This window comes from Gnatocerus cornutus, chromosome 5, assembly GCF_029298725.1.
Source record: "Gnatocerus cornutus isolate USDA-ARS CGAHR chromosome 5, icGnaCorn1.1, whole genome shotgun sequence".
Taxonomy (NCBI): domain Eukaryota; kingdom Metazoa; phylum Arthropoda; class Insecta; order Coleoptera; family Tenebrionidae; genus Gnatocerus; species Gnatocerus cornutus.
The window spans coordinates 8319095-8335798 of record NC_142237.1 but is presented as its reverse complement, the minus strand read 5'-3'; the positions used below and the strand labels follow the sequence as shown (position 1 = coordinate 8335798).

The following is a 16704-nucleotide window of genomic DNA, read 5'->3' as shown; positions in this document are numbered from 1 at the left end:
CAAACTCATGAACACAAATTCAAGTTTTACAACTCAGCAGAAAAAAAAGACATGTCAATCGTCCTTTGAGAGGTATGCTTGTGCTTGTGGAACCATCTATTAATCAAAATTGACATGTATCCAAAGAAATCTAACTTTTCTCTTTCAAATCCTGCTGATTTCTAAAAATGCTCTTTTGTAACTCGGTAAAATCTCTGCAGGAAAAATGACGTATATTTATTTAATATTTTATATGATATTTGCTATTATTGGATTGTCAGATCAATGGAAATCATTCAAAACTAGCTTTCTAATCGATTTTATTTTGCCAATTTTACAGCAGATTACAATAAATAATCATTTTTCAATTAACACTATTTTTTTCTATTTTAGTTTAGCGTGATCCATGTTTTCAATAAAACTGCGTCGAAACACTTTACCACGATGTTAATATTAAACCGCATAAATTTATATCGTCTATTATCGACACTATGAATTCATAATTATTTTCTGTTTGTTTTTTTGCAAATTTTATTGCTTCATTTAATATCCTGCTGTCTAGCGATGAAATGATAAAATCAGAAGTTCTTTTCACCTGCTCAGACAACCCCTATCTCTATTCTCCATTGCATCTGTTCGTCAAAACGAAGAAAATTTATGTCATACTCGCCAAATCTGACCTTGAATATCAATCAGTCCCTAATAAGAGTAATAAGTAATAAATAAGTAACATAATTTATAAAATGAAGTGCAAAGTTTTAATGGCCCTTATGAGCGCTTTTTGTAAAAAGTTGTCGTTGAGACCATTCATCATCATCATATCAAACGACAATGAATATTGTCAGCAAGACTAATTGAGTTTGAAAAACCAATGAAAATCAATTATTACCAAATCAGGTAATCAGGTGGATGTAGCATCTAATTACCATCATCTCACGCAATTCCACCTGCATCTAATAAATCGCCGTCAGTCTATAATAGCCCTGCCCTGTAATTCAACAAAAGACATTTCAAAATATTAATTAGTGTTATAGAAATTAGAGATGATTGCAAAATAATTCCACAACATCCATTGATTGACTCGTCAAAAATTTGATTAATTTCTATAATCCGACACAACAAAACCGAAATAATTATCACGTAATTGCGCAATTCCGTCACGCCGAACTTTAATTACTCACAAGGACTTTCTCTCGGTATTTAATTAACACCGGCGTGATTTATTCCGGTCCTTCAAGGGTCCCAGTGTTCCGCTCGATAAAACTACCGCTCCGGGTTAAATTATAAATAATCTAATTACGATCTATGATCACAAAGTGGCGGTTTAGTAATCAGAAACTCAGACGGTAGCGGTACATATAACTTGTACACTTAAATTGTATTTTAATAAAATTTTCGAAAATTTTCGCGACACGTAACCTTAAGTCGTCTTTTTTTCCGCCGAATTTGATCCGTGGAAGAGCGAGGAAGACGGTAGTCTTGACGTGACGGTAATTACGGTATGCATGTAATTTAATTTCATCAGGGTCGGACTGGGAGGGGCTCACTGACAGACTGATTACAGGGCAGTCGGAGACTGCTCAAGGCACGTCATTCGAGGCCGTAAACGCGATGCTACAGCGAATTGGATAGAGATTAAAAATATTAATAGCATTAATGGTAATAGTTACTGCAATACCAGTAGTAAAAGAAGGATTACACGCAGAAAAATTCTGCATGGGAAAATTTCTATGTAAATGCCCGGAGGAGTTTTTGTCCAGGAAATAGAACTCAATTTAATAGGTTTGATCCTGAATAAATACCGCGGAACCAGGAGCGAAACGGGTAAATGGAATACTGTGGCACCATGAGGACTGATTTGGAACTCCCAGTGGTGAAGCGTTGGCCCCAGTGGGTTTGATAGTAGTTAATAGATAGTTAGACAGATACGTATCGCATATTTATTAAAACTTAATGATATTTCAAATTTGTAATTAAGCTTTTTTCAGCTCGTATCGAGTATTACGTTGTAATTTTCAAGACGCATTATTAATTAATTAAAAAAAGAAATCACCTGTATTACTCTATAATAAGCAATCAGGTTATTAGTTATGAAATATGTTCCAAGCTCGTAAACGACCTAGAAAGGAGAATATTGTTTAAGCCGAAACCTCCGCCCGGCCTTTTTTGTACACCTGTTAACTAGACCTTAATATATTTCTCATTATTTATTAAATTAAAAATATCCATCACCGGCAACTCGATTATTCCATGATTAATTTAGTCCGTGGGCCTGTTCTGATGAGTTCAGGTTTTAAACGGGCATTAATTTTAATTAGATAATTGCTTAAAGGCGATCCCGGAGCACCAGGTACATGTTCGCTTCTGACAGCCAGTGAAATATAGTAGGCTGCGAGCTTTACCTCATCTAAATGCTGATCGCGGCGCTCTTATCTTGTGAATTTTAGTACCGCCAAAAAAATAATGAATATACCATTTTCAGAATTTGAAGGTTGATCTTGAAAAATTTTGTACCGTAACAATTACAAAAAAAACACCTAATTCAATAAGGATTTCGTGGGTGGGCTAGAAAAAAATTTATTGGTAGAAGTGTACCACCTGAAGAGAGACAAGTGTTGATAAATCATTGAAGAACGTCACAAGTAGAGCACGCACTTCTGTCTACTAAAAATAATGATGATTTTATATAGCTAATAATGAATTCATGCAGTCGGCTTCTATAAGTATCATGTAAAATTATACGTTAAAATATAATTTATGTATAATAATTTAGATCAGCGTTTTTTTTTATTTATTTTTAGTTTAAAACAGTTTTTCTCGCAGTATTTGTACTTGAAAAGTGCACTTATAAAATCTGGTTCTTATTCAGTGTTTTTTTTTCCCTTGATTTTGCTCCAATGAAATTTGTCCTGTTTCCACTCATCGATCTTTTATTTTTCCAGTTTCCTTGATTTATTGTTCGTTTTCGTCTTCTTTCTTTCTTCTTTTCTATTTACTTTAATTTATGCAAACATTCGTCAGTAATAATTTTCGTCTTTCCTAGATTTACTGACTCGGTTATTTATTTTACTCTTTTAACACTTCTTATATTGAATTCCTAATTTACCATTCATTCGTTCTTCTGTCTTACTTAGGCACATACTTTTTTTTTCTCTAATTCTCTAAATCTTTTCTAAATCACAATCCAATTTTGTTAACAATAAAGGATGGACTCAAATAAAGTGCAATATACCGCTGTAGATGATTCTGCAAAAAATCAAAATTTGTATGGGACAAAACCCTCTCGATTACCCGTTATTTGACGGTTATGGAACTAAACTTAACCACTGTTTCCCAAGGACTGCAAAAACAGTTCGAACAAAAAACGTTTACGCTCGCTCTTATCAGATTTGTTTAACTTTCACTTTTAATTACTGATATTAAAGGCTGGACACACTTCAAAAATTGCGTATAGCAAAAAATTAATTTGTTTGAAATAAATGGGGTCCTCAAAAGAGTTAATCTTTATCTCGATTGGTTCGTAAGATGAATTTTTCCGACTCGCTTTGTGGACCCAACTAAAATTTTAATTAGAAACGAAAATAATGAAAAAGTTACCTGAAGTTATTACGAACAATGACCCTCCATTGGACAATCCACAGTCATCACGCGTAAATTCAGTTTCACTCATAAACAAAACACTTTTTAAAACTTAAGTTTTATTACAAAACTTACCGTTTTGCTGAAAATCCCGAAAAACTCATTTTTTTGACCGTTGATCTTAAATAAAAAAAATTTACATACACGGGAATGATGGGGAACTTTCAGGGTTTGTTTATAATTGTATTTTTAACAATTGTACCAATATTCAGCTTGTTGCGAATTTATGTAACCCCGAATGTCTAATTTGACCGGACTACTAACTCACCAGTTTAGTAGTAATAGTAGGTAGGTATACTAAAATACAAGTTTTATAATATCAACATGGATAACAATTTGAAGTTTTCATGTAGGGATATTTTCCTAGAACGGTCAAGTTGGTAAAACGTCATTCAAGTGTCAACTACAATCACGGAATTAAAATTATAAACATCACTTTTATAACATTTTAAAAATTGCAATGTGACTGTTTACTTGTTTACAGATTTATAATTTTTAATTCACAATTTTGAACCATTAGTTGATTTAATCTTTAAAATTTTAATTCCGCGATTGTATCATAAAATATTGTTTATTATTGGATAAACTTCATAGTTTTGGCAAACAATGACAGGAATACCAACTCAAAAACAATGCTTTAAAGATGAGTTTCTTAAAACATCGGAAACACTTGAAATAGTGCTAATTCTTAAAGCACTGATTAAAAAAAATATTATTTTTTTTTATTATTATTTATGTGTTTTAGACAATGTTGTATCTATACACGAATGTTTAAACGCGAGACGTAGAATACAATATAGCGTTTTATCCACAATTTCAAGCACAAATTATTCAAAAATAAAAAGTGTCAAAAATGTGCCTTCTGTGATATGAATAAAACGGTTTTTTTAGGAGTGTAAATAAATAAACTAACAAATAATCCACTAATGAAAAAATATTAGTTTAAACATTGTGACAAATAATCAAAATTAATATCTAAAGCCCGCTGGCCAGTAAAATAATAATTAAAATCGCTTGATAATAATTAACCGATCTGTGAAAAATGCCAATTAATTTTTAAAGTTTTATCATCGCTCTCAACTTTCGTCTTCAAGCCTAATCTACTTCTTTTGAGTCTCTAAACGTAAATAATTTCAATTTCGATGCTGGTGGAGTTCTGCAGTAGATTTTTTTACACAAAAAGTTACAAAATATACTTAAAAAACAAAATAAAAGATAAATAAAGCATTCATATTAGAAATTAGTGTGACCTATTTTCGCAAACAGACGTAAAAATCTACTGTTCCTATAATTACCAGCTTGGATTTTTGCTCTTCTGAACCACTGATCTGAAGTGTCATGTAGTAGTTCAAGACCCACATGCACATGAGCTACAATTTATTAGTTACCAGGTTGCTACAGTGGCATTTTTTTGCATAAATACATATCAGAAAAGGTTTTTCTGCGATATTTAAACTGACCAGGCGTAAATAAGTGACCTTAAATTCTTTGATTGGAGATAGGGGATACGGGAAAATTTTGATATAAAAAGTTTTAATGTCATTTTCTTTTAAGTACTTAGCTACTTAAGATCTTTGTGCGAATATAAACATTTTTTAACTGACCCTAAAAAAATGAGGGGTCTTTAAATTTATGCAAACAATTGCATCTTAAGTGGAACTGATCAAAACACTCGTTTTCTCTTGGCCAACAACATTAATTTCTTTGAAAACGTTACCGCATACAGACTTTTATAACTGTGTAAGGCATTTTCAATTATCCTGTATCTATAAAAGTAGTATATTATGAAATACTACTTATAAATATTCGCCATAAAGGATAGCGGGTGGTAAGCAGGACATCTCGGAAGATCTCGTGGCACTCAATTAGGTGGAGGATTTCTTCGGGCGAGTCTCTTTTATGTAGGTTATGTCATGCCAGGCTATTATATCGTCACTCTGCCAGTTTTATTGAAGTGGATTTTATTGTTCTGTAGGTGTAAAACATCGGGACTAGCACGATACCTGCTGTTCACTGTCCAATGGTTTTAAACGTTCGAGATCTTGGACGTGCTGGGCACGCAAACGGCAACAGTCCGCGGGAGATGGACTTTCCAAAAACCGATTTGGCATAAATTAAAACATAGTTGTGGAAATTCAAAAAATGTTTGCTAAACTTATACTTGTTAGAAATAATGACCTGCAGCGTGGATATCAAAAACACATAATAATAAACTAAAGAATTTTGCGAAAGAAGTTAATCTGAAATTCAAAAGACCTCAACCCTTCTCGCGAATGCCCCCATAATTTATAACACCTTGGAATATTACAATAATAAAAAATTGGATGCACACTTGTATGCTAATACAATTGAACACATAGTTTAAAGGCCTAATTAGGCATCTGGTAGGAATTATGCCCGTATTAGTCCCTAAAATATTGAATTTCAACTTATACTGCACCTGTCATCTATGTCCACTACTGACTTTAGTACGATTCAAACACTGGACATGACCCAATTTCAGATTAGCACAAATAATAATAAAACACCAGTAAATTACACGTGTAATTAACTTTCAACAATTAAGCTCAATCTTTACATAGTTCTCACACAATTTGTTGAAACAATTAAGCTTTAATTTTTACTGTACCTTTTCTCCCACCTCACATTTCCATAATTCGATTTTGGTCTTTGTCGTGTCACGGATGATATATGTTTCAGAATTGTTTTCAGCGAGTCAGCCACTGTATAATTTGCAAACACCGATCATTTACATCCTTAACCCAATTAGCCCCTGATATATACGAAAAGTTTTTTCTTCTTATACTCATTCAATGAATCTGTATAATGATTATGCCATTTAAAGGTTAATTAGTTTCTAAATGGAGTCTACCTCTTTCGCTATCATTAATTACGAACCTTTGTCTCGTCTTCGTCAGATTACTTTTTGACTTTATTTCGGGTTAAAACAGTCAAAGTAACAGTGAATAGACGACCATTAATATCTGAGCTCCAGTAGGTAGACGGCTAACAAATAACGATAATTAGTAGATCTCATTTAAAAATGATCGCATTGTAAGTGATGCTCGCTCATGAGGAACACTAACAGGGTGGTATTTACTACAATTAATTATAATCTAAGCGTATTGTTATGATGGGAATTGTTCTCGGCGGTTTGGAAAGATTAACACCTGACGTACTAAGAAGCTATAATCAACGGAAATTGGAGATAAATATATGCTAATTAATTATAGAGATAATTATTAGAATTAGTGTGCTATAAGTACACATACGGTATTTGTTGCATCCTTCAAAAGTAAAAATAGAAAGCAAAATAACGTAGACAAGGTATGAGAAAAACTGGCACTCAGTTTTGTTAAAGTTCAATGAAAATAAAACAGTCATAAGAGGAAAAATTCACGACAGGAAAGCCAAAGGCACGAAATTATAGGTACTTATCCGACAGCAATAAAATCAGTAAACTGCTGTGAAATCTAAATAATTGAGAACTAAAAACAATTTCTCAAGAACTTACGGTACAAGTTAGTAATTAATTTATTAAGAGGCTGAGTCATATAAGAACTTAGAAATTAGAAAAACGGGAGAATGTCATCACAAAGTTCATAAACTAGCTTGCAGGCTTGCTTATACCAAAAAATGTAAGGAAAAGTGAGGAAAAAAGATCTTATGACCCATATTGTTCAAACAAACACAGTTCGTCTTCCTTTTAAATTTTATTTTGTTGTTGAATTTTCTCTAAAGTGAGAAAAATTTTGATTAATATTTATTTCCAAGGCATTTACATGAAAAACACAAACATCAATTTTATAAAGAGCCTGATTAAACAGAAATGTGCAATAATTTATTTAAGGTTAACAGGTATTGCTGATTGATATAACTTATTAACACCACAATTCTTCACTACCGAGAAAGCTTAGTGAAGCTTAGCTTATTTCCATTTGTATTATTCACTGCTTCTAATGACTCTACTCTCCTCTTTATATTATGTAAAAGGAAAAAATCATAATAATGAACGTTGTTCTCCTAATAATTACACAGCGAATTTATGCTTCTTTTTACCATTGGGTACAATTTTTGGTTGAGTTGACACGATACAAAAAAAAATTAAATTACATATAAACAATCAAAAGAAAGAATAAGTAAATAACACAAAATATTTAATAACAAAAAATGCAAAATTTATACAAAATAAAACTGCGTTGTCTGATATTGGGATTAAAATTTTTGCACTTATTCGAGTACACCCTGTAAAAAAGTGTTTTTATTGCATTGGTAGCTCATGCAATAAAGAATAAATTTATAAACTTTGATTTCTAGTTTTGCGGGACTTTTGCAATTTTGTTTCGAACACTGAAAATATTATTTTAAGTAACTTTCTGGTTCTCTTTAATTGCTTTTTTTTTCTCATTTTACTTATTTTATTTTCTATAAAAATAAACACGGTATTTCAGTCCCCAAACTATAAATTAATAAACCATAAAACTTATAAAACCAGTGTCAAAATTAAAAATGTATAACAAAATTAAAAAAAATCCAGAAAATATTAGATTTGTAAACTCAATTTCAAAATTCCATAGATTTAATAATACCTACCTATCTGCAAAATGAGTCACAGTTCTCAGTTCAAGAAGTTGAACCTACTGCCATTATAAGCTACTTTTATAATAACGAATTACACACATCTTTAAAGCCAGTTCGCACTTTTTGTTTGTCAAGACAATATTCTTATTATTTTCGAATTCGAATATTGTTTCACTTTTATATACCTGACTACTATTCTATTTTTAGTGATTACAGTAGAAATTTTAGGGCTTTCGGCAAAGCACAGAAGCTGAGCAACAAAAGCCTAATTACCCAAACCAACAAATCTAATAAGCGGCATTGAATTCAGTGTTAATACATCATAATTGACAGTGATTCTGTAGATGAAAAAATACGTTAGTCATTTGTCTTCGGAAAACAACGAACACACCATCGAACAATTGCACTAATTCCGGCGGCACCATTTATCAGATGCTAATGAAACCGCACTAACTAACCGAGACAGGCACTATTCTTGCCGACATTTTTACAACTATAACTCGTTTATTACGAATTCTATTGATTAACTATACAACGTTTGAAACTTCTAATTAAATTTTGTATTTGAAACGACCAATAAATTAACCCGAAGACGAGACCATCATCGTCACGATTAGATTTATGTCTGTGCGTTATAACGAAGCGAAATTTCATTGCACGACTATTACCTGTAATCCTCCACATCAACGTTTTGGTGTTAATGTTAATAAATTCCAAGTCCAATTTCATTAAACAAACACAAGAAAATGAAAAAAAAAACGTTAAATGCTCAAATCCTACGATAAAATGTAATAGCTGTCATACAACCCCGCATTTTATAGTTATGAAAGCATAAACAAAATTAAATTTTGAGTAGATCCCAGCACGATATCCTCTTTTGTTTCCACCGCACACCTATTGTGAATCGTAATTTACGACAAATCTCATTTTTATACGACCATTATAAAACGGTGCTGGTTGTCGCAGGGTGCACGTGGGCCTACAGATTTTCCGGCCATAAAAACCCAGCCCAAAGTGTACGTCATCAGATATGATAAGGTAATGGCCGCAGTAGGGGAGGCAGGACAATTAGCACGCGGCCCTGTCGCGACGGCGGGAAATCTTTTGTTTTCTAATGGCGACGGAAGGGGAAGCTACAACGCTACTAATGGCTGCTGGAGGGAAGGCTCGAATTGATCTAATTTGAATTTTTCTTTTTTAACGATCAATTGTTATAGCGCCACTGTGATTTGTGTGACGTAAAGGAAATAAAAAATAGTCGATCGTTATAACAAGCTAGTTATGATAATTCGGGCCTTTGCCACCCTGCCCGTCGGTTAGGATGTTATTTACCGGACAGATCTGTCTGTTTACAAATTTGTTTTAATGTTGACAGTAAATGTAATGATTTGAATGAATTTATAGGTGTCCTGTCCATGAAAAAAGATATAGTGCATTGTTTATTAGAAACTGGCGCCGAGCGAATATCTTATGTAAATTATATTAGCTTTTTACGATTTTATTTAGTTTTAAGTATGTGATCATCTTTCTCTTCTTAAAAATATGAACTGAGTAGATTTATCACCGCTTCCCCTTTTGTTACCATTACAGGGGGTGTCTCTTTCATTAGCAACTCACACCCTTGTCTTAATTAACGTAATAGTCACGTGAAATGAAGTCGCTTGTGATATTTTGTTGTGGACATTAGAATGTTAATTTATTGTTTTGAGAATGCAAATTAAGATTTAATGATTTAAATAATAAAGTCATTATCAATGCGATTTTAAGAGCCGTTGATCAAGGCAGAGACATTTTATGGATTGTGATTATCCGACATTAGCCATTCATAACGCTAAAATATGGATCTTTTCAATAATATGACAATATATTAGTGGAACGGCCACTTGCTCCCCAGCAGTTGGGCGGAACAACCTTCTTTGTGAATAAACTAATACACTCAATGATTATGTGGCAAAATAGTGACACTTTTATTGCACTCGCGCTCTGTCACACGCAATATTTATTATTTACTATTTCGTACGTACGAAGCAAACATTGAATTTTTATTCTTAATCTTTCTTTGGTAAATTGAATCGTTCTGAGGCCAGACACCGCCCGTAATCGAGTTTTGATTATCAATTTTCATAAAACAAGAAAAACCGCATACGCCATCAACATTAAGATTATAGTTAAGTGCTTCTACATTTATCTCTCCAACTAAATGCTACATTGTTTATACTTGTGCCATAAACGCGATTCTCACATAATTCGCTTTAATAAGGTACCGAAGGAGGCGGCTTTGCGGCGTGGAAAGGGTGCGCCATTACTCATTTCAGTCTGTTAATTGCCTGATCGGTTCTAATTGTGCCCTATGGACACCCGCTGTGGACCTGCATTACCCTCTAGGCTGAACTGAGCTTAAAAAACACACCAGTCATTTTGCAAGAAGAGTTGTAATTGAATAATAAGCTTCAAAAGACAAAGTCATTAAAACAGAATATTACCTATAAACTCAAAATAATTTGTTTTCATTGGTGAAGCATGCAAACTAAAGTAGTACCAATGTCGTACTTCTTTTACTACCAATACAAAATAGTAGTTATTGATCGTTCACTGAGTTCGACCTCGGCGGTACCTCTATCACCATCGACTATACTCACCGGTACCACTTCGTCACCCCTGCAAATCAACTTAAGCCACAATCACCAAAAGATTCATACTAACTTGTTAAGAAGAACCATAACGGTACCATTATCAGGTCTTTCAAACGCCACAACTACCACATTCTTATCAGAAATAGACGAAGTCCCGATTCTTTTGGACTCTCGTGGTACGAACTTAGAAAAGTGACCCAAATGGTAGTACATGGGTTGTTTATAAAACTCTCCAGCTGTAGCGTTGACAATGATGGGTGAATCCACGAAATTGTCAATGTAGGTAGGACCTCCTGTGAGATCTAGTACCATATTCCAGTCAATCCAACCACTGAGCCAATTGTTTAAGCCCTACGATTGAAGTTCAGAAAAGTAACTTTGGTGCTGGTACGTACTTCAATGATGTCGTTAGAGTACCATTCGCCACGTGTCCATGAACCTAGTTCGACCGCATCTTCAAGAACTCCAGGAGTATTGCAAGCTTCTGTTGAAAGGAAGAACTTGTCAGGAAAGTGGTCGTGGGTGGTATTTAAAAGACTTGGAGGTGTAAAAAAGTTTGTGTACCAATGGACGGCGATCCCATCGATGTAGTTTTTAGCAGTATCGCTGGCTAAAGTCTTTTGGGTGTTAACTTGGTTCTTTATAAAAAAATGGTACATACTGTGTCGAGAAATCCTGGTAGAAATACTCTTTGATCGTCATAAGCTATAATCTTAATGTCGGAATAGTTCGAATTTCGAATAGTCGGGCCCAAATTTTCTGCGATCCACCTTCCCTATAACCACCTCTGTTGGTACTGCTATGGTGACGATTAACTCACCAATTCTGTAGAGTTCCACCCGACTATATTAATTTTGTTCCCCGGCATCAAAACTGTGTTGGGTTCATTCCCGGTCGTAATACCCCAAAATGTCACACCTTCGTTTTCGTACGCATTCAAAAACTTGACGAAGTAATCTGCCCATGCTTGGTACATCTCTTCTTTCAAGAAACCATAGCCTGCGTACTCTCCGTTGGTTTTCATCCATTTGGGGGCAGTCCACGCAGATGCAAAGAGTTGAACATTGTACTTACTCAAATCCTTTGCCGCTTTAATAAAAGAGATCTAAACAGACGTCAATGTGTAATTCTCGCTTGTACTAACTTTATACTTCTTGTCTTCTTCAGCTAGAGCAAAATTCTTGAGTTCAAGGTCTTCATCTCCATCATCGTACGAGTAACCATGCGTAGAAAAATCAGTACCACCAATTGGTACTCGGCACAAACTGTATTCAATTCCTCCTTCCCAAAAGTACGACCGTAGCAGAGCATCTTGGAGGTCCTCATCTAGCGAAGCAATGTTGATACCTGTGGCGTCGGTAAACGCGCCTCCCCAACCCAGTATTGTTTGGTACTGTTCTTCACGATTGATACGAATCTCCTTATTGGCACTTTTAGACTCCGTGAAGTTACCAATGTTTTTTTCGAAGCGCAAACCGGCTTGATTTGACGTGTAAATAAGGTACTGTGGTGGTTCCACTTTTACTACCGGTGAGATGGTGTCACAGCTGGTGGAGTCGCAAACACAGACGATGCTACCATGGCCATAGTCTCTGCCAACACACTTTTGGTTTTCACTGTGTATGTTTTTAAACAGAAGTAGCAAAAGTATAAGCATTGGTTGCCACATCATGGTGATGCATCAACTTGTGTTTTAGTATGAAAACAGCTGACGATAGGTGATAGGTGATAAATTTTTTATCACAAGTGTTTGTCGGATGCGAATAATATCTCAAGAAGATTAAGATTATGTTTAATTTTATTGAGTAGCAATGGATAACAAGTAAAAAGATATTACCTACTAATAAATACAGTTGTAATAAACTAAGATATTCATCTTCTCAAAGTTTTCACTTCTGCAGTGTGATTGACATTTGATTAACAGGAATGGTACTGCCATTAAGTGTTTGGAAAGCAACACTCTTTTGGCAATAACAATAACCCAACCAGAATAAAATTTCAGGATATGTAGATCATGAAATCTCAATCTCAATCTCATTGTTATTGTTGACAGTTCAGAAGCAGAAAATAAAGAAGAAAAACGAAATAAAAAAGTGTGTGATATTAATCACATCGAAAAAATAAGAAAACTTCGCATTCAGCACATTCCTTCATGAACAATCTGCAACTCACTGTTACAATCAGCTTGCTCATTTTTTTTGTTTAAATATCTTTCTATGTTCTGGAATATGTATCGTGTTTCTGTTATTGATATTTCTTGTCTTGTTTTCGTTTATCCACAAATTTCAAAATTTTAAATTAAAAAAATCTAGGAAACGTACAAACCACAAAAACGCAGAATCAAATAATCTCTGATAATGAAAAGTTAAAAAAACTGTTCAAGTGTAAAAACTTCAAAAATTTCAATCTGATAAGAGAGACTGGAGCTGAGAGAAGTTGGCGTCTGAAAAACTAAGAATATGACAACTTCAAAATGTTGGAATATTTCTGATTTATCTAATAATCTAAAAAAATTGCAATTAAAAATATACAAAAAATGCTGAAAATTTTAGAACTTTTAGAACTTAACCTAACAAACTATAGAAGAACCTAACAATTTTAGCACAGATAAATCTAAAGACGATACAAACTTTTAATCTAAAAAATTTAAAATTTTTATTTCCAGGTCATCTAAAAATCTTAAAACCAAATAGTTTAAAAATTTAAGAATCTGAATTTTCTCCTTGCAATCAAATAATTTTTTGGAAATTCTGTTTTCCTCTCTCTAAATGTGTTAGTTTTGTTGTGAAATAGAATTATTGACAATAATATAATTTTGAATTTACAGAAAAAAAAAAGAAGAATTTAAAAATAAACGAAAGTACATTTAAAGTTTTTATAATACCTATAGAGAAACGGAAATAACGATAAATAACGGAGAATTATCACCAAGATAGAAAAAAGAAAAAATAGAAATAAAATTTAAAACAGTCAAAAAAGCAAATCCCAAAAGATTTAAAAATGATGATTCGAACAGTTTTATACTTATTGCAAGCTGTGTTAACATACTTCCTGCAATTAATATTATTTCGTAGCTGTTCAAAAATGTCTTAGCAGTTTTATAACTATCTTTCCTCCGAATTAAAATAATAATAATTTCCACAAATGACGTCTAAATGTTTCGCAAAAATCGAAACCAATTTGAAGCAATTTTAGAGGTTGTCGGTTCTAGTTAGAAAGATACACCGCGATATATTATCAAGCCCGAGATCCTCTCAAAGTTGTAAGCATTCACCGGTTTTCTTCATTAGCCGGTCATGATTTATGTGCGTTTAATTTCCAAAGTAATTAAAATAAATGCAAAAAACCAGTACGGCTTCTTTTCTCATTACAAAAGTAACGAATGTTTTAAATGACGCCCTGCACGAATCCGCTAATTAATTTTAATTAAGAGAAAAGCACATTTCGCTGTCTTGAAAAGACTATGTTGCAATAAAAATATAACAAAGTTATGGCAGACGTGCCGTAATTCATAAGCAACCTATAAACTTGTCTAAAAGGGTAAACAAACCGCCAACGCGTGATTTAGTGGTTTTGCTTCTTATGATTTACAACGGCCACTAGAAGGAATTGTCGTAAAATTAAGCGAATCCAAGGAAAAATAAATGCAAAAAGAAACAGAAAGAACGATAAAATTTTACATCGAATATAAAGAACCGACGGCGCGTTGCTTAAATGTATTCAAATTTAAAACAATTTGTAGTAGAATTTCATAAATTTTTATGAAGAAAAGTTATGGAACTACTTACCATTAGGTGTAATAACAGGACGTTATGTCTGAGCACGGATGAATACGAACAACATTACGAAAGCTATTTCAATAAATTAGCGAAATTAAATAGAAATATTTCAGGGATTTTTATTTGCTTGTGGGCGGATTGTAGACGGAAATTAATTCAATACTACTTCAAATTATCAAATTAAGGAAAAGAAATTTCATTTCGGAACGGAACGACCTTAAGGCTACATTTCATTCATCCGGGCTTGTGGCAGCCATAAAATACGTTTTTTATAATCCGCTATGCGTTTCTTTAATCATGTCAATGTTTCACAGATTACGAAGAATGAGGCTTTTCACCTGGTGAAATGTCGTGTGGAGAGATTAATTTGTGGTCGTCGCACCAAAATTGGTTGCTTCTTCACATATTTTCGCCAAAATTATGTCGCGCTCAGCTTGAAAACTAGAATATTTTAGATTATTTAACCTTTAATTAAATTTAATTTCAGTTTAGCACCAAGTTTAACATAAAGAGAAATGCGGTTTAGCCTACAGGGTACGAACTTTTATTAGAAACTAAGTTTAAATTGCACAGTTTTAAGACCTTTTAAGTACCTGAAAGGGGAGGTAATTAGAAAAAACAAATTTCAAATTAGTTACGGAAACAAACTCTAATCGATTTTATTGGAGAGGTCGCCCCCTCGTCACGTCATTAGTTCGAAAATCGTAAACTATAATCATCTCTCCGCTTGGTCCGTAATTACGGAACGAAACTGTAATTATTAATTTCTAGTTTTGTATTCGCTGTCAGGGCAATGGTTTTACTAATTTAACGCTTGTTAATCCTTCACAAATTGAAATTTATAACATTAATTAACCCCATTAATAATTTCGTCCGTTGAAGAAACACATCTTTTTAAGTGGATTAAGAACGATCCTCCCGATGCTAATACCTCGCTACATAATTTATTATTCTGGTGATTTGCATAATAACTCTAAATACGCGCATTGTAATTAAATCGCTTCTAGCCCTTCCAGCGACATCTGGACGATCTTGAATGACATCTGCACCATGCGTGCCGCTTCCAGCGATGCAAGTCCAAACTACAAAATATGCACGAGCGTTACTTTGGCATTTTAATAGACAGATACCTATTTAAGACTTTAATTAATGTTGTTACATGATAAACTAAACATCGGTGGGCGTGTCAGGCCGTGATTGAGCTGGGAAAAACAATTCCCGGGATATAAGACGCCCGTGAGCCCGTTCTAACGTCATATTAATTAACTAACTGCCCCTCTCTCAATGAGGTTTTTGATTAATTTTTTGGGCGGGAAGCAAAACTCGTACACTATAAAAGTGACATCTTACAAATTTTCAAGATTCTTGAGGCTGTATTCGTTTCATGTTTTCTTCTTCCGGTGGTTTGTCGTGTCATTCATCATGCAGAGACGTTGTGTGCAACCTAATTGGTTCATTTAAACAGGCCTTTGCTATAATTTTCTGGGGTGGTCTTGTTAATTATTAGTTGAAATTGTAGATTTTGCAGTTTTTATGGAGATGTTGCGGATGAAGATGATTAGCACTCTTCGAAAATTGATAACAATTATGAATTCCTGCTACGTATTAAAGCAGCTGTACCGTAAATTAAACGAAAGAAAATTCCAAATACAACAGGATATTTCGCCAATTGCTGAACATAAAGAAATAATACGTGAATTTTATTTTTTTCCTGCTCATCCGACTATCAAATTAAATTTGATTATGCCTAAACTATTCTATTTATTGCAAATATGCCTTTTCAAAACAATTTTATGGGCCGTTTATTGAAAATTCACTTTTTGCGCAAAATATGCGTAAAATGAGCCCAAATAACACAAGTTTGCCCCAAAAATAAACAAGATATCGACCGTAGAAGTTTGATATACTTTTAGTCAATTTTTTTTTTTTAAATCAAATTTTTGATTTTTGGAAAATATAAAACCGCATTTTTCGCTAAACAATCGCATAAAGAGCGATGGCAAAATTCGTTTCTTTTCGTCTGTCGTAGTTTCCAAGATATTGAACACAAATTGTTTCGAACCTTCAAAAATAAGCCTTCTGGCGATTATCTA

General features: G+C 33.5%; 1 protein-coding gene across 1 annotated transcript; it reads right to left on the bottom strand.

The window, feature by feature from the left end:
* Positions 1–10642: 10642 nt before the first annotated feature.
* Positions 10643–12557, bottom strand: LOC148174109 (lysosomal acid glucosylceramidase-like). The gene is made up of 6 exons (XM_088035896.1): positions 11977–12557; positions 11653–11937; positions 11494–11607; positions 11228–11449; positions 10903–11183; positions 10643–10857 (listed from the first exon to the last, which is right to left on the bottom strand). The coding sequence occupies exons 1-6, from the start codon at positions 12502–12504 to the stop codon at positions 10758–10760; spliced, it is 1530 nt and encodes a 509-aa protein (XP_087892022.1). The 5' UTR covers positions 12505–12557; the 3' UTR covers positions 10643–10757.
* Positions 12558–16704: the final 4147 nt, after the last annotated feature.